Here is a 20,555-nt window from a genome sequence, read left to right on the forward strand (position 1 = left end):
ACAACGAGTGGGAAGAACAGCGGCGCCAGGATTGGGGGTGAGAGAGGAGCGCTGATGGGATGCGTGTTAGTCTTTGCTGCTACTGCTCTTGTTGGACTGTTGTAGGGACGGCGTTTCTCATGGACGAAAGGAGGCCGCATGGTCATGAGGTAATGCTAATTCGGGAGTGGACTGGATGGTATGTCGCCACATATAATATGCAGCATCGTAGATTTGTTTGAAGAGGCTCAACTGGCGATACTTGTTCTAAAACTATAGAGTTGCTAATCATGAGCATAGTCCTGGGGAGGGGGCAGTAGTCCAGATACACCTGCTGGGCTCCCCAGGATGCCTTTCCCACCTAGACAGGCGTATGCTCGTGGAGATCACAAAGCAATTGCTTCCAGCAACATTGAGATGAGCCCCGTTGGTGACTCGGTGCCTGTGCCATTAAGTTAGTCTAACACAGCTATACCATATACATGTACATTTTGTCGGCCTTCTGTCGTGCACTACGCCCAACTACGACGAGATAGAACATTGCCGACCTCAAGGGATAGTCAGAAGTTGGGGGTATTGAACGCGGTAAGAGGCAAACACAAAAGAACGTTGTCCTCTTTGTTCACGTGAAGCTTTCTTGGATGCCTATGTGCTTGCTGTAGGGGGCCCCTTTGAAAGAAGCCCCGAGCTTCTACCGCTAGTCGACCTGCACCAATTACGGGGTAGGGAGCAGAGGCATAGCCAATCAATTGGCGCTCGGGTCGCGGGTCTGCCGTTTGAAAAAAGTTCAAGCTCTCGCGCCGACATCAGCTTGGAGATTGACGAAGGACGACGGTATTCTTCAGCTCAATCCACATACACACAATGTTCAAGCCCAGATTAAGGATACCCCGAGTGAGCCTGCCTCGGCAGCGCCAGGCTCCTGTCTTCCGCCGCTACCTGCACGAGGTGCCGCATCACCATATTCAGGGTTCGCCAGAGACAGAGGGCGTTGGGGGCCTGCTATCAGCAGACGGTTTCAACCTGGCCTACACGCAGTATATGCAGTTCGCGACCGAGAAGCTCAACGCTCTCACAGCAGGTCAGTCAAGCGGGATCGAGACTGGCAGTGTCATGCCCAGGTCCTTCTCCCCGTCGAGCAACCATTAACCTCCAGTAGGCACCGAACTCGAGCAGGTACCCACGAGACAGATCATCAGCAAAACAGCCCGAGAGCCCTCGCAAGCCCCCATTTTCAACTATGCATCCATGGCCTTCAACACCCACTTCTTTTTCGAGAACTTGAAGCACAGAGAAGAGGCCCAGCCAGACGGGACAGAGGCAGTCAACCCCGTTCCTGAAAAGCTCAAGATTGCTCTCGAGTCTTCCTTCAGCTCCATGGACACGTTGCGCCTCGAGATGAGCGGCATTGCCAACGCCATGTTCGGCCCTGGCTTTGTCTGGCTTGTCAAGATCCGCAAGCTCAACGAGTTCCGCATCCTTACCACCTACCTTGCCGGTTCGCCCTTCCCTGACGCTCACTGGCGCCGCCAACCTGTCGATACCAACACCATCGACGGCCCCTCTTCTGCCGAGAGGACCGGCTTTGCATCTGAGTTTTTCGGGCGTACCCAGCTGGGCGCTGGTGCCGACAACGGCTCCGTATGGTCAAAAAACAACGCGCCAGGTGGAATCGATGTCACCCCTATCCTCTGTCTGAATACCTGGGAGCACGTGTGGCTGAGAGACTATGGAGTCGGTGCCGGCGGTTTTGGTGGAAAGAGACAGTACGTTGACAACTGGTGGCATTGTATCAACTGGGAGAACGTCATGGAACACGCCCAGCTCAACATATCTCTGAAGAACCAATAAGTACCCCGATTGTTGGATGAGGAATTGTAAGATAGGCATGTGCAAAATCGGCACAAGTGGGCTTCTATGGCTCTGTGGATATAAAGAAATGTGTACTATTACTGTACTATGACAGAACACACTTCTGCAATTCATCCTGTACGCTTACTCGCAGCCTGTGTTTGACGCGGTCTCTATAATCCTTTAAAATCCTTGTGCTCGATTGCAATCCTAGGGAGGTATCTTGGAAGCCTTAAAACCCAAAAAAGATTTCAAGGGTATGGTTCAACTCATCGCTCTTTGATGAACCCTAAACCTGAAGGCGAACACAAATAAATTGTTGAGATACCTTGTTGCAAACAAGTACGCCGCCATGTCACATAAAGTCTTTGTTTCATATCCGCGTTCCATAACATATCTTAATTGCCCAGGCAATATATGATATCCAAATGACAAGACTTCGGTAGGCTACTGGGATTCTGTACAGCATTCGATGACAACTTTAATTCATGACTGCAACTTCAATGCACGACACCAGTCATTTCCGACGAGGAATGAGTGGACGATCTAGGACGTCCACCACGCTACACTCCACGTCTCCTGTCTCCATTGTCGTCATCCCTAGCTCCTCATCTGACTCCGGCTACAAAGCTTCCTCTGAGTTGTCTGAAGATCCTTCTTCTAACTCTCATGCCCGCCGACCGGCTCACCGGCCCTGTATTGTTCCACCCATGCGACCCGTCCGCAAGGGGTTGCCGCCCGTCAACCGCAGACTACAACCCATACCACGCCAGCCATGCTCATACCCCCATCACGCTTTTAAGAAGGGTTACCAGTCGGCCCTTCAACGGCATGCACTAACGAGACGGGTCGGCGAAGGGCTTGCGAGACGCGCCGGAGCCTGGCCAGGACACCGCAACTGGCACTCATATTTATCTTCACCGGCGTCATCGACGGGTCGCTCAGTGCTCTCGTCTGTCTCTTCGAGGACGAGCTCCGTCGCCGGCTTCAGCGCGCATCTGCCTCGTCTTCTGCGGAACAGGCCAAGACGCCGGGTCATCAGGCCGATGGAGCCGGCTGCCTGGACCAGCCTGGAGTCGACGGAGCCGCTGCCGGGACGTGGAGGGAGCTGGGGTCCCGAGGACTTTTCGACGCGGTGCTGAAGTGAACAAGCAGAGATCCACCTCAGCGCGAGTATCTTGAGTAAGTACCGAGGTATGGCCTCGGAGGTAGGCACAGCTTGTGGACACAAGATGATGAACGCGTGTGCCCCTTACTATGACCCTCCAGCACACGTACCTGACTATGTCCACCTTTCTTGAGCAGACTTTTCTTATGTTCTGGTAATTCTTGTGGCTTGTCCAAGTTTCTCTTCTGGACATGATAGAGTACGACCTGTTGTAATTAGGAAGTCATCGATGGTGAAAAGACAGCCATACCCATATTCATGAGTCTCGGCTGTAGGTATGGAACCTGATTGGGGTCGAAATTATCACATGGCCGAGTGTTCGGAGCAGGATCTATAATGTTATCTTAATTTCATAACTTCACTAAAGCATACACGTCTTTATATCTCTAACATACTGTGGTTCTGTATTCACTGGCTATAGCTCAGTGCTGTTCTACATTGGTTGATTCCTGGTCATCCCGTCTTATGTCATATGTCGTCCCTTTGTGATGGCTCTTTACTCCCAGCGAGTTTTCTTTCTACGGTCTAAAATAGCATTACGAGCATGACCGGCCTGCGAGTTCGAAGTGATTGCTATGGTTGTCACTCAGAAGCAATAGCACTTTGATATACGCTTTTTTTAATAAGGAGTGTAGATGCCCTGAGTCTCATTCCGCGCCCCAAATGCCCATGCCCGCTTGTGTTAACCAAAATCAAAGCAAATCATCATTTCCAGACGTGGTATCAAACGTATCCTTCCAGGCACGCAAACTAAACAGTCATGACGTCCGTAGGGGACGGGTATCTTTAGGCCTAGCGACCAAAACTATATAAAGCGAAGAGCAGGAAAAAATAAAAGGAAAAATAAAATAAAAGAAAAAGTACTAAATCATGTTGCCGTTGACACTGACTTCGAACCCCTCACCCTTCTGCTTCAAGGCCTTAGCAAGCATGAGCTCTCTCATCCAGTCAATTCTTTCATCGCGGCTCTTGACGGCGAAGTGATGTGTCTTGCCTGTGCCGTTGGCCCCCTCAGGGCCGGCGGCCAGAGCACTCGATCCAAAGCCACTCTCTCTCTTCTTCAAGCGTGCACCGATACTTTCCTTGCCCTGCGGAATCAGCTGGAAGCTGAAGGCCGCGACGGTGTCATCCTTGTCCTTGGAACCCCGCGAAATGCTTATGGCCTTGAAGGCTGCATTTAGCTTGCTGGAGGCTAGACTGGAGCACGCGATGGCGTAGTCGTCGACGTCAATGTACTCGAGTGTACGGTCCCGCGCCTGGGCGTCCTTGTGCAGCGCCAGGCGGGTGCCCTTTAGTGTTGCGTACTGGTCGTGCCACTCGTGCCGCAGCATCTTTGTCTTGCGCTTGCGGACGGGTCCTTGGTAGGCGATACCTTCTGCATCCTTTATAGTGCTGTCAAAGCTGTTGGAGCGGCCGGAATATTGGTTTGTGGACCAGGGGTACTGTGCCCGGGGAGGTGCCTGCAGAGGCTGTTGAGCAGGGCGGGTGGTAGCCTTGGGGGGAGTCTTCTGTGGTGAAGAGTGCGTGGAAGAACGTGTGGGGGAGGGAGTCGAAGGCGCTCGGGGTACTATTGAACTGGCAATGTTTTCCTGCAACGGGGCCATCGTGACTTGGAAGGATGGCCGGCGGGATGCACGCGAAAGAGATCGAACTGGCACGGCAGCTGGGCCAGCTCGGTAGCCCATGTCAGGTGGCACTGATTGGGAGGCATCGCGAGCAACAGGTCCTAGTGCAACGGCAGTAACAGGCACATCCATATCAGAGAATGGTGTACCAAATCGGTAAGGTGCAACAGGGGTCTGCAGGTCTGGGGATAGAGCTTCCGCCTTGTCCATTTGGTAGGGTACGAACGACTGTTGCAGGCCTGATGGGCGCCGATCGTGTGTCTTCAACGAAGGTCGTCGCCCAGGGATAGATAGCTTTGGCAGGCTGCGTAGACCCTCATGGGGCGCTTGAGGTTGCGGGCACATCTCAAAGGGGGGAGTTGGCGGTACTTCACTTGTGCCTGAAGCACCTTGTTGGAATTCGAGAAATTGCCGGACATTGTCTTGAGGGTCTCGCTGTTGTACGCTGCGAAGAGTCGCTTCCTGCAGATACTGGAAAGGTCCAATGCCGGCTCCAGGCCCGAGAACATCTGACGATGCAACTACCGATGGTACAACATCAGAGAAGGGCCTCATTGCTTCCGTTGAGGGTTGGCGATTGAGAGCTGGTGCAGTGGCTGCGTTTCCGGGATCGCCTGCGACTAAAATGACACCACCATTGGTATCCGCAAACGGATGCTCCTTCATGAACTGCTCGATCAGGCGTTGTTGTCTCCTGTACGTTTTACAGTTGTCTCCCTTAGAGCACTTGTGAGGCTTTGGCATAACCTGTTCAATGCCCACAATCGAAACCGATTCAAGCGGAGAAATAATGTCCTCATGAGAAGGTCTGTTTAGATGCTTCTTACTCAACCCTCGCCTTGGGCGCACGTCCTCTTCTTCGCACTTTTCAAGTTTCCTGCGCTCCCTCCTGACCTCTTTGCACTCTTCGTCCTCGATGGGGGTCTCCGGTCGAGGCGACTCAGGCTTTGACTTGATGAGCTCACAGATGTGGCTCCACACCGCCGTTCTGATGCCGAAAGATTGAATATTAAGTTCCTTCATATCCTCAGACTTCAAAGTCATTAGGATCTGTCCGTTAATATCGTTCTCAATGAATTTCCCGGCGACCGTAGGCTCAACGCCGGCGTTGAGCATCCATTGCGCGACCATCTCAGGGGACCACTCGGGCAAATCATATTGACTTAGATTCTCATGGGAGAACTGGAAGGGACTGCTCCTCGATCGAATTGGTAATGGGTCTTGTGCAAGGTGGAAGCGAAACTCAGTTTCTGCGGGTCGGGGAGCCTTGGGTGTGATCGGTGAAAGCGAGAGTGCCTCATCAAGTTCGTATGAATATGTTGATGTGCTGGACGTTCGGAACAGATGCGGCCCCCTCGGTCCTTCCACTGACTTCACTACTTCAAACTCGAATGGGAACGCGTTACGAGTCCTGCTCGACCTCGGCGTTTGTGCTTCTTCATAGGACGAGAGTGTAGTCACACTCTGTTGACCGGACTGTAGCTTGTATTATGAGTATATAGCACATTTGAGAAAAAATAGTTGTATATAAGCGCGCTCACCGAATTAAGACTCGCTCTGGGCGAGTTGGAATCATCGTCTTCAATATCACTGGTGTCTTCGTCCCATTCTGTGTCTACAATTTCTGTAGCAACTGAATCTGGTCTAAACTCCGAAGCTCTGGGACCAAAGAACGAATCGTGCATACGAGATTTTTGCTGCATCTCCCGGTGCGACCGCTCAGTTGTTCTGTGTGAGTATTGTGCATACTACGCAGAAATATCAGTAACCGCTCAAGACATTTTTCACACAATATTATCATGGAGTATGGGGTTCGGCTCACCATAATGAACAAAACGGAGACGGGATTCGTGTGAGTTTTCGTACCTAGCCGTCGCCGGCTGACTGCTTTCTAGATTTGATGCTATAGGAGATATACGAATACAAAAGGAAAGCTGGGTATAGTTGGAAAAAGGAGTCGACGTCGCAAAAAGAGGAAAGAGGGGTCTGGAGAAGCAAGCGCGGCCGCTTGCTGATGGTATATGTATTAGATATGGTGTATAGTGAGGTTCACAGCATCTCTTCCATGCAGGAGTACAGAGTAGATAATGTGACAATGTGGATAGTGAGTTGCAGAGTCGGGTATTGGCAAGATGTGATTTGTTTCCTCGGCCTTCCTCACATATCACGTTCACTGCATTCTGCAGCGTGGGAAAAACAGTACCGGCCACAGCTTTAGTGGTCTCCCCTCTAAGAATAGCATTGTCCAGGCAAACTGTACAAGCGGATCGTACCATCGCAGCATGCCCGAGCGGTAATTGGGCTACAATGGAGTGGCTGGTTGGACAAAAGGAAATGCAGTGTTCAGCACGATTCTGTGTGGTGATTGGCTACTCAATTTTCGACACCCTGGGGATAGTCGTTTTTAAGCGCCGACTTTGCTAAACCAAGGAATACCATGTCACTTGCACACCCTAGAGCTACGATTCCTCGTGGCTTGTGTCTAGACAACAGTCTGGACATGAATGCTAACGTTGACCACCCGTGATGGTTGCTTAAGGTGCTGCATGGAACTGCGACAACCTTCAATGGATAGTTTTCCCGTGCCAATTGGTCAACACTGGTCACCGTGGGGTATGCCTTACCCATCTCTATACTGCTATACTGTACTCAGCTAAGGTTAGTCTACTAAGAAACCGACATAGCAGCAGTTCGCACTAATGTACTGGATGGCTCACACTTGAGAGAAGTATAACCAGGACGACGATGAATCAGTAGAGGATTACCGCCTCGCCATTCGTACTCACATAAACTACACAAGCAACAATGTAAATCGTCACTTACTGCCCTGCAAGGAAGTATCGTGGAGACAGGGTCATGGCAGAAAAGCCTTTTGCCGGCCAACAGAGACAGGCCGACCGGATCTTGTCGGGTGCAACACACATTTCAACGGCGCAAAGAGAGAAAGTCACACCTTCCACAACAAGGGGTCCCTTTACTACGATACCTGGCGATGCATGTACATATGTAGTGCCGTCTCCACCTTCCCACAAAGTGTGGGTACCTTACTGCTAGCCCACTAGGTAAAGTTTGCTGGAGATCTTCTCTTCTGCTGACCACGTTGCCGTTGCCGCAACGCTGTACTCAAGTGCATGTACACTTTTCTTTTCATGCGGCCCATTGTGGAGCTAGAGTCGAGGGTCGGAGGTCGGAGACGGGGCATTCAAATTCAAACTTACCCCTCTCTGTTGAGACCTTGCACATGCAAGTGGATTGGTTAGCTACTCGTTGCACGGGATTTTGAAATTTAGGAACGTGAAGCATCTCGTCGTCCAAATGTCCGGTCTCGCATGGAATCAGCATCAAAGACAGCTGTCTCGCATAGCTATAGGCCCCATCTGTAGACACGGAACAGTCCACCTGACAATGAAATCAAGCCTCGGACCTTCGAGGTTGAGAAAGCAGCGGCCCGATTGGCGGCCCTTTTGAGCAATTACTTATACCGCTCTTCAGGTCACGAGTTTTCCCAAAGGCTAAAGTTGCCTTGGCGGAACCAACGAATCCATTGTATATTCTTGCTAATATGACTAAAGTTATGGATCTCTCAACAGCATGTCAGAAGCCACTACAATCCGTGTCCAGCACGTAATCGAGACTGCGTGTGTTTAGATAGGCAAGTGATGTGTACACATTTTCACGATGGCATTTACTTACCAGAGGGGCAGTTATGGGTACAATATGGAACGACTGGAATAATCGTTAGATTTGAGTATTTAGTATGAGTGGAAACCCAGCACTATACGGAGCATTTAATATGGGATAATGTGGATGGCCACATTTAGGAGGGTAGATGTTGAAGTAATCGCGCAGACTTCTATATGCACAGCTTGATGGCTTAATGACTTGAATGATTCCATGCATTCGAGAAGACTTGCTCGCCTTTCTTGAAGCCATCACCCAACGTGAACGCCAGAAGCCTTCAGATGCTGAGAAAGCGTTGGCGGGCGAAGAGCTCCACGAGTGGTTAGATTGGGGATGGCAGGTAGCTCATCTGCATTGGTGTGCATATGTAGATGCAGCGTGATCCCGCCTTTGCAGCAGCTGAGTAGTACTATAGTATTATCCCCGCGACAGGGTGTGAACTTGTAAGGAATAGTATCCAGTTTGTCAACATAACTTAAAACTACACCGGTGATTGAATAAAAGTTTCTCGCATTGTGACAAATTGCTTTTCATGTCGTTAAACTGAAGCGAAAACTAAGCTGTGTCACCGTTGCAGTGTCTTACCTCAACGTGGCCTCAAGCAGACACCGACTTTAGAAGCGTGGATATTAGATATTGAGAAGTTGTCAAAGCTTTGTGGACTGGTTGGACAACGATGATCGCCGTTGGAATCACCCGCTCTCATTTCAGTCTCCTGTAGCATTTATCACGAGCCACATCCCGGAGCCCCTATCGGACTTGGTTCCTTCATCGTGATAATGTCTCGGAAGCAATAGCTTGCTAACAGGTCTGAGTACGAATCACTTCACTTAAGCGAACACAGACATTGTCCAATGAGGCTCTAAAGACATGGTCTCAACATGTCCACCCAGAGATTTCCATCTGCCACTAGCACATATGGATGTGGAAGTTAACTTGCACGAGGGCGTGGCGTAAATGAAACGACACAGTGAATTGACCTGTAGCATCACTGAATTGAATGCGACCGGCTGCTGAGCATTCTTGGACCAAGTGTTGATGATGCACGCCTCGCGAAATAGAGAAGTTTGTCGCGAGCATTTCCGCAGAATGAGGAACCGGGGCCGAAAAACTTCACAACTAGCATTGATCGTGCCATCAGCTACGATGGTCTAGCATGTTTGCAGATTAGATTTGATTTGATCAATATCACAATGGCCCAGTCTCCACTTATCACTTGTGATGGACGAGGGTTGTTGGAATGTGCCACCAGGATGACGGACCAGGACACGATGAGCCTTTTGAGCTTGGCGAGCTGATTTTGAGATGATGTGCATTCGTACTCTCGTCAATGCGTCTCCGGCCCGTTACGACCAGGGTGCCTCCAGGAGGCTAATGTCATGCCCTTGCCGATGTCAAAATATGCTTCTTCATGACGATCAGTGCCATTGTTGATTTTCCGAAATTTGCTTATGGCTAAAACCGTTACGACGACTCCGTTGAATGCATGTTTGCATATATGCGAGAAGTCGGCCACCCTCTTACCTCCCTTTTACTTTCTTTAGTCGAACACTAACACATAAACTCGATATCTGGTTAGGTGCAGTGCTATTGAAGTCTATAGGGTTCGTGGCGTGGATCATATAGAGAATCAAGTTCAATTTGTCCGTGCCCAATCTTCAGGGCCTGTGAATGATGTGCAGCATTGACATGGAGCTAAAAGCATTTGGTACCAAGACCGTTGAGAAGGGAAAAGCATATTCTCCGGCATAATTAGCCCATTGAGAACTTGGGCAAATTCAAAAATAGCACATTATTGAACGATGTTGCAGAGCGTTGATGAGGATGATTCTGTAGCGCGTCCACTATGCATGTAATTCAATAGTCTATCCGGATGATTAGCCTAGTACGCGTGCCGGTGGGCTAATTTCTAAATTAGCCCATAACACAATATTCGTCATCCGATGATCGTTAACATCCGGCATGCATAGCTGCAAAAGAGCTTGAGCCACAAAATTACACGGCCCCCAGTATGGAAGGCTTGGGAGGCTTGGGGCAACGGGAGAATTTGTCCTTGCTGATCCGTTGTGCCAGTGCGTGAAGACTGCGCAAACTCGGTTAACAAGATTCGACATTTGGTTGGCGGCAGGGGTATAGAAAGCAAATATGTAGCTGGGATACCAAGTTGGCGCTAGTGAAGACCTTTCCATGCCCGCATGCTGATTGGGTTGAGTATACCCTCCATCAAGACTCACCCCAGTTCATGACTACTGGCCACGAGCCAATCGTCGGCTTCATCCAGCTCTTCATCACATTCTCCACTGCAAGCTAAGGACTCGGTTGGTCCCGTCCCAGGCGCTAATGCATTGGACAATATCAGGAAAGCTCGAATCATCACCTCTGAATGCCATTTTCTCACGAGACTGGACGAAGCGACCAATCCCTAAGCGTTTTGGTGCTACTTTACGACTTCCGTGCCTTGCTGGTAGCACAGAACGCCATGCCGGAGGCATTGATACCTTGAACATGTGGTCATACCACTCAATGCGAATGGGAATACTTCCTCCTATCAGCGTTACACACCCTTTTCGCATAGTATTGCGATGTGGGCATTGTGGTCCACAATCAGATCCCTGAAGAAGTCCTCCCCCATAAATCTAACCTCGAGCCCATTGTGGGTACTATGGGTCCTACCGGGGAGAATAGAGGTCTTGACTCTTGACTGTGAAGCAACTGGTTCTTGCGACGACCAATCCTTTCGTAAGGACCCTTAGTGTGGGAGCAATCGGTGGCAGACGCTACATTGAAGAGTCATGTTCTATTCTAGACCTTCTCTTCCCCTTTCTCGAAATCGCTCATCCAACTTGCAGATTTCGGACCCCTAATGCGTGTTCATTCTGCTCCTCTTCTGCTGTTTCCCGCGTTGCGACGAAATGTTATCCAGATGCAGTAAGACGCAATGGATGATTGGCTGGGTCAACTACGTAATGTGCCGGCCACAACTCTGACATGCAGGTTAGCAATCAATATCACCAATGCTGCATGAAAGGTAATGATCGATGCAAGGGTTGGATAGAACCCGTTGGCCCCCTGGAGATAGGGTGCACACCACCTCATACCTATGTAGCTTGTGGGGAGAATTCATGCCTTTCTTATCGTAGATCTCACAGCAATAACTTGAGGCTTCTGTCCAAGCTCAATAGATTCATTCAAGCTAATGGGTTGTTGCGTGGGCCAACGCAGCATATTAGGCTGGGCCACTCAGCCCGGCTGCAGAAGTCAGATTCCGCAGTGACCACGAGGTTGGCCACGAGTGATACCACTGATACCACGAGGTGTATGAGACCGACATGAAATGTCGCTTTGTTTTTACTATCCATAGTGTTGATGCTAAGAAGTTTACATCCACTTGTCAACTGCCTGCCACTTTGCGTTCACGCTTCTAGTGAACTAACTTGCTTACGTCCGTATGCGTTCGTCCTAGTCGGGCGTGACTCTTCACTACATCTTATAGCTTCAACAGCATCATGCTGTGAACGGCTTGGTCAGGACAGAACACAGCTAATGCAAGGAGCGACAGGGTCCTGTGAAGTTATGGTTATGCTGATTGACCAGCGCGGTGAAGGGGTGGCTGTTGGTCGCCGTAGCTGGTCAGCCACAAGTGCGAGAGTTGTCCGTTAGTGCCTCAATATGGTCGACCCTGGTATGCAAACCCTTGTCTACTCTTGCATCCGCGAGTGTGACCGAGTGGCACAATGCTTTTGTACCTTGTCGCTGTTCCGATGAGGAGTGGTTGGTGCCGTTCTGGCCCCAGTCAAGGTGACTCGACCCGGGCCCACTCAAGGGCCAAATCTCATTGGGACCTGTAAGCGCATATCCACTCCAGCAGTCCCGTTTTGGAAGTCAAGATCCTACGTGTGTCTGCACAGGCTGCATGTGTGTTGCTAATTAGTCCCGCATGTAACTGGGCTAAAAAAGAATTACCCCAAATTATTCTTGTGGTAAAAATAGAAGCAGCCATCATCATACAGTAGTTCGTGCGGCCGGGTGGTCGTGGTCGACTAGAAGGCGGCCACGATATAAGTGTTCAACACCTCCAAGACCAGTCTGGATCTTGAGTTGAGAAGCAAAGCAAAGCAAAAAGATTCAAAGTGTCGGTGGTGTCCTTCAAACTCTTCTCCTTCCTCCCTTTTCATACCTTCTCCTATCCGACAACTCAATTCAACGTGAAAGGCAAGCCGGACTTGCTTGGATCCTGTCATTCATTCGACGAGAAACTTAATTAATCTACCATAATATCTTGATCTACGACAACCGACTGGGCGTGCCCGTCGATCCGACTTGAAGGACCAAAAAAAAAAAAAGAAAGAAATAAACCCCCCCCCCCCCCCCCCCCCCCCAATACTGGAGAGTATTCGACTTGCGAGGATTTTCAGTTAGCAGGTGTATATCTCGGGTTCTCTCGAATCGATCCTGGCATATCGGCCTAGGCTAGACACCTTGACCCTTGTTCAGCTAGCCTCCTCCCGCTTTCGCTCGGCTTGTGGACTAGCACCTTGCACCTTGCACCTAGCACCCGACCCCCCCGCCAATTGCTTGCAGTTCAGCGCAGGGTACCTAAACGCAAGGGTACACACCTCAACTAGTAGCCATAGATACAAATGTCAACACTACCCCCCAACCCTCGAGGAGACATGTCGAGGTCAACATCAGTAAACAACATGGCAGTCGCCCAACCTGTCAAGTCGAAGGCAGCTTCGAAAGCCAGCAACAATGCATCCCAAAAATCAAAGGCACAGATGCACCGCCGTTCAAGGACAGGTTTGTCACCCCTCCCCTCCCAGCTGTCCCTCGCCCACTTACACGGCAGCCCCCTAGTCCGCCTAAGGGCTGTGGATAAAAACACTCGGTCGAGCCTGGTGCTAACACAACCTTTTCTATAGGCTGCTATACTTGCAGATTACGGCGAAAGAAGTGCGACGAGGGCACTCCCACGTGCACAGCATGCAAACATCTTGGACTTTCTTGCGAATACAAGCGACCGATGTGGTGGGGCAACAATGAAGCGAGAAGACAACACAAGGACGACATCAAGATGATCATCAAGCGCAAGAAGCTCACAGAGAAGTCCTCTCACACCATCTCGACCTCCGTAGGCTCCATTGGCTCACCACCGGGTCTTTCCCATTCTCTGCCTACCTCTGCAACTTTCTCCGATCCACTTGATCGTACCAGATCTGCCTCTATTGATTCACAATTCGCCTTCAACTTCAACAGCTCCCCAAACGTTCCGGACTATGGCGCATACAACCCCCAGATTCACCACACTCACCCAGACTACATGTTCACCATGTCGCCATATGAAATCGATGTCAAGACAGCGGCAAATGTTTGTGAATGATGTCCCGACGATCAAGGAGTCGACAATCTCTACCTTCAGCACTTACCACACCCCGCCGCCACCCGGTACTGTTCTGTCTTCGTACCCCTTCGAGGGCGAGTGGACTGAACAAGTTTACTCGGAAAGGCGCGAGTCGTTGAGTGAGGAGAGCCTAAACACTCACTTCTTCGACTTTGCACATGGACCGGCTACGACATCGAGACAAGTGGACATTGAGCTAGAAGAGAGTGATCAGCGCCTACTGGACCACTTCATCCAATATGTGCTGCCGACCATCTTTCCCATTCTCGAGTCCAACCAACATGGATCCGTCGGCTCGGATCTAATTCTCCCTGCTTTGCAGAATAACAAGGGCTACCTTCACTGCTGCTTGATGGTTGCTGCTCAGCACTACAAGGCAACAATGAACGTCCAGTCTGACGAGATTGACAACGACATCATGCGACATCGGCATGCGACAATCTTGGCTCTTTGCGATGCACTGAATCGCGACGAGAACCACCAGCAGATTCTAGAGGCAACTCTGGGGCTTATCTTCTTCCAAAGCTGCGTTGGACGCTATGACGACTCGCTTCCTGACATTCCATGGCACCAGCACTTCCAAGCCGTGAACTCTCTGGTTACCAAGCTTGACCTTCCTCGTCTAGTTTCCGAGTCTTCGGGGCAGCTTTCCCAGACGCCGTTCAACATGACTCTCACCGCTTGGATTGACATTCTAGGAGCTACGATGCAAGGTCACGCACCCGTCTTCGCTCACACGTACAGGGAGAAGATGATGTCTAGCGCCAATACCTCGCTTGGTCTGCGCGAGTTGATGGGCTGCGACGACCGCATCATGTACCTGATCTCAGAGATTGCTTGTCTGGAAGCACTCAGAAACGAAGGGATGGACGACATCACCCTTTGTCACCACATCCATGCTCTGGGAGACCAGATTGGTCTAACTGAGATGGGCGAAACTGGCCCCAAGATGCCTTTTAATGCTAACGGCTCTCTAAGCCCCAAGCAACTAAGCCGCAACATCACCAGCGCATTCCGTCTGGCAGCCCGTATCTACCTTTGCAGCTTGATTCCTGGCTTCTCGCCCAGCCAAGCTAGCTGTATCGGTCTCGTGGAGAAATTGACAAACGTGCTGCACCACATCCCGTCTGGCCCTGGCGGCTTCGACCGTAGTCTTGCCTGGGTTTACCTGATGGGCGGATCTGTCAGCGGCGCCTCATCTTCCTTCCGCCAATTCTTCCACGATCGTATTACTCAACTCGGTGATGCTTCAAACTACGGTAGCTTCGGCGGTGTTGTTTCCATCCTTCAGGACGTCTGGCAACAAGCCGACAGCTTCCAGCCGAGCCCCGGTGTTTCGGGATCAACAGAGATCCCATACATCTCCTGGAGAGATACGATGCGGATGAGAGGTTGGGACTATTTGTTGATCTAGGCTCCAAAATCTCCGGCTGGTCTGAAGAACGCGGATGCTAGATGAGCAAACTCCTGACCTCCATCTTGCACCGGCCTTCCCGCGGATGATGCAGCTTCGATTATTATTTTCTTTATTTCTTCTTCTCCTTCATCTTTGATTATAACTTACTGTCTCCGAAGAGAAGACACTACAGATAGGTTGCCGCAAGGCACAGTGGGACGACACCAGGATATGGTAACATCACGGGCAGCTGGGCTGGGCTGTCATGTGGCACGGATGATTATGGAGGATGGTTTACGAGAGGATGACCAACTGCCTTCTACTGAAATTTGCACATTTTGCACTTCGGCTTCGGCCATTTTTCTTCTTCTACAAACCAATGCATGCATTCGGCTGGAGTTTTAGGGAGGGATATACCATTTTGGGTTCGATGAGCATGGCCTGAATGGCCTGGAACGGGATAAGTCCCTGGGGGAGCTCCGCTATGATAGCTCCAAATTATACCAAATCTCGTCGAGAATACTCCGAGATCAAGTTATGTAATAACATTATACCCAAATTAAAGAAATTATTCAAATTACTTCAACGTCCTTCATCTGCCCCCTTGCCTGCCATCCTCAATGTGTGCAAATATGCGAAGTCAAGTTATCGCTATTCCATGAATTTGCCCAGTTTCCTCGATAGCTTGCAAAGACCATATTGAATACTACGCTAAAATGCCGTGTCGTATGGGCGATGGGCGAATCATGGAGCGAGGCCGGGGTTCGCTAGAGCGGTGAATGCCCTCGCAGCTCCTCGCAGGTCCAGATCATCATGGTCATGTGCCCGACGCCAGCGAATGGTGACTCAACAATTCGAAGCGAGGCAAAGGCACCGAATTGTCAATTACTAGGAAACTATCTCATACGCAAGTCACCGTCCATTCATACGTGCAGCCAGGATTCAAACTGGGATGATTCGATGCACTTCAAGCCGGACTCAGCTGGATGGTGAGGCGCACACAGGTAACCCCTAGCAGTAGGTAGTACTAGACTGTCTGGCCCGAGACTACGGGTTACCTATATCGGCGACAACAGCCACGATCGACCATGTAGAATGAATCAGGAAAGCCGACAAATTTTCGTTGTCTCGTGACCAAAGCCTTGGACGTGTCTTGTTTTATTCTAATATCTTTGGTACATATGTTTCCAGAATAGCGGTGTCGTGTCGTGACGTGTGACTGGGCGTTTCGTCGCCCTTGACGAGCTGAGCGAGACCCTGATTTTGATGCTGGCCGACATTTAACTAGGTTAGTCTAGTCTAGCACTCGTTGGGCCCCCGCGGGTGACGTTTTGCGGCCTTGACGATCGCGAGGCCGCCTCATTGTCCTTCGAACCTCGAATCTCGAACCAAGGCATCGGGACCACGGTCGCCAGCCAGACGACGGTTAGCCCAATTCAATATGCCGAGGAGTATTGACCGAAGATGACTCGATTATCGGGCCATGAGTTCATGGTCAACAGCCAAGTAGGCCTAAAAGTTCCCGCTAACTTAGCAATTGCTCTTCAAGAATGTACTTCCAGGCACAGTACCTAATCAGGCAATTGTTGGAAACGACGGCTTCCTGCGCTAAAGACCGGCGGCCAATCATGGCCACTAACCACGCCCAGATGCGCCTGATTTGAAGAACAAAGGAAGCAAACAATTGGCCCACCGATCTCTTGGTGCTCCTCCATTTCCAGAACTTCAACGTCCACTCTGTAACCGCCCATCCGAAGCGCTTCACGACGGCCTCTCGTTTCCATGGCGGCAAGAATGTTCAAGACCTGCACTGCCTCACCTCGTACCTGGTGGGCGCTTTCGACCCGTCCTTCGTCGTCTGTTGCGGCTAAGTGGATCCAAACCCCAATCTACCCATCAAGATATTGGGCTGAAGATGTCCAGTCGGTATAGTGAATTTCACAGCAATCTCGCTGGACCGTGTGAGCATGATCGCGTCTTCTGGCCGATGTATTGGGTCAGAGACTGCATCTGTCTAGTCAAATGACTTCGGCACTGTCAAAACGATCAAAGCCCAGCCGAAGAATGAACAATGCTCGAACAAGGTGGAAACAACGAGACGTAATGGACATCTGCAATCACGGTTCCTTCACGACTCGTTTGTCATATGGTGATGCACCCTCACTTTGTTCGGTCCCCGTTCTCTTACACACCTCTTGTTGGGACTCAAACGAAAAGAAACAAGTCCTTGTCCCTTCGTGACTCGCCTTTTCTAGTACCTCTTTAAGAGTGACCCCCTGCACCCTTGCCGCCGTGTTTCTATATGTTTCTCGTCTGAATGAACATTTGGCCGCGCCAAAGTAGAACATACACTTCGATTTCTTCTCGACTCGATTAATTCTTCTCCGAATTACTAGGCCTGCTCCGAAATCTACATTCATACCAAGACTGACACACATACCCACCACACTGGAAGTCAAAGTTATGACGACATCTACAGGTGCGCTGCGAGCCTGGCTGCTCGCAGCAGCGCTTGCGATTGGGACGACCACAGCGGTGTCCGTCCCAGCGCGCGCACTATTTGCAAGAGACAACACATGCGGCGACACAACATACAGCAAATGTCCGCAGGCCGGATTCCCAGACAACTTCTGTTGCAAGCCGGGGACATCCTGCATATCTCTAGCAGGAAACACCACAATACTGTGTTGCCCTGATGGCGACGACTGCGCTGTTATCGCACCCATAGTATGCAACATACAGCTCCAGGACGCAAGCACAAACCCGCAGGCCGGCGTCAAAACTACAGCACTGACGAGTGAACTACCAAAGTGCGGAAGCAATTGCTGCCCGTTCGGATATACATGCGACAACGACCAGAACTGCGTGAAGAACGAAGACCAGACAAAAAAACCGGATGGTGCGGTAGATGCGAGCTCTACAGCAGCCTTGCCAACCTCGACGGCGGCAAGCACAGGTCAAGCCTCGACGGCAGCACCAAGTACATCATCCGCCAGCTCAAGCGACGGTGGCATCACCGCGACGGCCGCGCCGGAGGGAGGATCGGCAGAGGGCCAAGGCAATCCTGACGAGGCTCACAAGGAGGGTGCCAACACGTCTGCGATCGTCGGTGGGGTCGTGGGTGGTGTGCTCCTGCTGCTTGCTGTCGTCGTCGGCATCGTCTACCTCGTCTACCGGCACCGAAAGGATCAACAGCGAAGGCGGGCTAGCAGCCACTCCCTCGTCTCGTCGGATGCCCGCAGGATCGAGAAGATCTCTGGCCCCTTTCCCAATGGGGACTTTCCCCAAGGGAGAAGCGACTTCATCGCAGCCAAGTCATACTCGTCAGCAAACTCCACACCGTCTCAAGCGCAGGGGGCGTTTGTCCGTACCAAATCGGTGAACAGCAGGGGCTCTTATGTCAGTTACGACGCGCGCAGCCTGCACCATTCAGCCATGGTACAAGGGTTGGCGACGGAGGCAAGGCCTCAAGTTGAAAGACAGGCGAGCGACGATTCGCAAGGCAGTCTTGGCGAGTATGTCGACATCGCTCTGGACACCCACCTCGCAGTGCCTGGAATAATAGACCCACGTCGCAACCTATCCAGGGATACAACCTTGACGCAGTGGCCGGGAGCGCACCCAGCAGCCGGTGGTCGTAGATAGAATCGCGGCCCGGATTACGTTGTATGGGGACGAACGGCCTAAGGCGCGGGTTTGAATGCATTTGCAGGCGTTTTTGGCCACGTGATAATTGAGAATCGAACATAGAGCTTGGGCTACAAGGATGATACCATGGGACAAGGAAAGCGTTGGAGTTTGGAGTTATAAATACATAGGGTTGATCCCTCTTGGAACTACAGAGCACTCTTGTGCAGATAATATTAAACCGGCATTCGTATTGACCGCAACACCGTTTCTCACAGTCCACTCGGTCCGACTCAGTACCGTATCTGGATTTCTCCTCGCTGAGAACCGATTTTGACCATCGTGGTCTCGAAGGGCTTGCCTTCTAGTATCATTCTAGAAGGTAACCAGCTAGACAAGGGCACTGTTTTCTTCGTAATGCATCAATTGCAGCACTAACTACCACTGCCACCAGTTTTGATATACATATGTTGCGCGCCGAATGCGACTCTGCCTCTTCAAATATCCACGAGAGTTCGAAATTGACGCCGATCATATCCCCCAGATTCAACAAGGCACACGTGCGCAAATGGCAGATTCCTTGAGCAAAGGCAATCTACTGCTTCTTCTTGGAGCTGCCGCCGCCAGCCTGCGCCTTCTTTTCCTGCTCATCCCTGTCCAGTTTCTCCGTCTCTTCCCTTTCCTTGCGCTCGGCATACCACTGGCCTGCCTGTAGGACAAGAACACCGAGCAGGACCAAGGCCAAGATGGTGTTGCTGGCAGCCAGGACCTTGAGGCTGTCCTCGCGCCCCAGGATGAGCTCGCCCGAGATGGGCGCCTCCCTGGCGTTGCCGGCGGCGTCCCAGATGCCAGCGCTGACGGTGCGCAGGCCCTTGACGATGTTGGTGAGGTAGATGCCGACGCCGATGACGTAGAGGATCAGGCCGGCGCCGTCGAACAGCATGTTGGCCTCCGAGGGCCGGAACAGCTTGACGAAGAAGCCCAGGAAGCCGGTGCCGACCATGATGTGCAAAATGCGCGCGATCAGGGGGGGCGTCGCGTGGATAAACTTGAGGTGTGCCTCGAGCTGGTCAAGGTAGGACGGCAGGACCGTCTCCGTGGTCCAGAGGAGGGGGAAGTCATAGGGGAACTGCGCGAAGAGGATGCCGAGGAAGAAACATGTTGCTGTTGAGGATTTGTTGTGTCAGAGTTAGGACCACAAGTGCACGAGGGCCTGGTGAAGAGAACTTACGGCCGATTATGAGAAAGGTCGCGAAGGAGCTCGAGCCGCGGTAGTTCTTAGACGTCGTGGTCTTGTTGTGGTCGACTTTTATGAGTCCGCTCATGGTGGGCGATTCTTATAGCTGGTCCTGTACAGGAAGCGCTACGTCTGAGAGATGTCGTCGAAGACGCGTGCTATGCGCTGGATCTCTCGGTATATGCGGAGTCCGGTACGGTCAAAAATCAATGATCGTGATGAAGAACAAGCCGTTGCGCAATTGATTCCCAACAATCGGTTTTTCTTGGGGAGTAGATGTTGGATGCCAGAGCTGACAATTCAGGGTTCTCTATCTGGTGTCAATCTCCGCAATGATAAAAAAACTGCACGTTCTCCCCCAGGTTGACTTTCAGGCTGGGGGGGGGGGGGGGGGGACGGCCGCGCTGAACCGTAGCTACGGAATGCCAACATACCTTACGTACTAACGTTGCCTTACTTACATACAATATCTATTGTAAGGAGCTTCAACCTGCCGAATCCCGTCAAGTCAAAGGATTATAGTGGGGCAAAGCTAACTCCCGTCCACTCATCTGGTGGAATCATTGAACACGCTACTGGATAAGAGCTTC

General features: G+C 51.2%; 6 protein-coding genes across 6 annotated transcripts; 4 read left to right on the forward strand and 2 right to left on the reverse strand.

Annotated features, from left to right (window-relative positions):
* Positions 1-750: 750 nt before the first annotated feature.
* On the forward strand, positions 751-2,074 carry BKA67DRAFT_38712 (putative 37S ribosomal protein). Its single transcript, XM_046096592.1, has 2 exons — positions 751-1,060; positions 1,139-2,074. The coding sequence occupies exons 1-2, from the start codon at positions 844-846 to the stop codon at positions 1,828-1,830; spliced, it is 909 nt and encodes a 302-aa protein (XP_045964193.1). The 5' UTR covers positions 751-843; the 3' UTR covers positions 1,831-2,074.
* BKA67DRAFT_38709 (uncharacterized protein) lies at positions 2,075-3,093 on the forward strand. The gene has a single exon (XM_046096591.1). The coding sequence runs from the start codon at positions 2,319-2,321 to the stop codon at positions 2,970-2,972; it is 654 nt and encodes a 217-aa protein (XP_045964194.1). The 5' UTR covers positions 2,075-2,318; the 3' UTR covers positions 2,973-3,093.
* A 291-nt stretch (positions 3,094-3,384) lies between these two features.
* Positions 3,385-6,542, reverse strand: BKA67DRAFT_38718 (uncharacterized protein). The gene is made up of 3 exons (XM_046096593.1): positions 6,446-6,542; positions 6,165-6,371; positions 3,385-6,099 (listed from the first exon to the last, which is right to left on the reverse strand). Exons 1-3 carry the CDS (start codon positions 6,446-6,448, stop codon positions 3,862-3,864), a joined length of 2,448 nt encoding a protein of 815 aa, XP_045964195.1. The 5' UTR covers positions 6,449-6,542; the 3' UTR covers positions 3,385-3,861.
* A 6,375-nt stretch (positions 6,543-12,917) lies between these two features.
* BKA67DRAFT_666920 (transcriptional regulatory protein pro-1) lies at positions 12,918-15,119 on the forward strand (the record flags this gene model as incomplete). The annotated part of the gene is made up of 3 exons (XM_046108602.1): positions 12,918-13,104; positions 13,227-13,672; positions 13,704-15,119. The coding sequence occupies exons 1-3, from the start codon at positions 12,945-12,947 to the stop codon at positions 15,117-15,119; spliced, it is 2,022 nt and encodes a 673-aa protein (XP_045964196.1). The 5' UTR covers positions 12,918-12,944.
* Positions 15,120-17,564: 2,445 nt separating this feature from the next.
* On the forward strand, positions 17,565-18,746 carry BKA67DRAFT_653267 (uncharacterized protein; the record flags this gene model as incomplete). The annotated part of the gene is made up of 1 exon (XM_046106334.1): positions 17,565-18,746. The coding sequence occupies one exon, from the start codon at positions 17,565-17,567 to the stop codon at positions 18,744-18,746; it is 1,182 nt and encodes a 393-aa protein (XP_045964197.1).
* A 577-nt stretch (positions 18,747-19,323) lies between these two features.
* Positions 19,324-20,053, reverse strand: BKA67DRAFT_653268 (ER membrane protein SH3; the record flags this gene model as incomplete). Its single annotated transcript, XM_046106335.1, has 2 exons — positions 19,324-19,892; positions 19,960-20,053. The coding sequence occupies 2 exons, from the start codon at positions 20,051-20,053 to the stop codon at positions 19,324-19,326; spliced, it is 663 nt and encodes a 220-aa protein (XP_045964198.1).
* Between the last annotated feature and the right edge of the window lie 502 nt (positions 20,054-20,555).

The sequence above is a fragment of the Truncatella angustata genome (genome assembly GCF_020726525.1).
Source record: "Truncatella angustata strain MPI-SDFR-AT-0073 chromosome Unknown BKA67scaffold_1, whole genome shotgun sequence".
NCBI classification, from domain to species: Eukaryota; Fungi; Ascomycota; class Sordariomycetes; order Amphisphaeriales; family Sporocadaceae; genus Truncatella; species Truncatella angustata.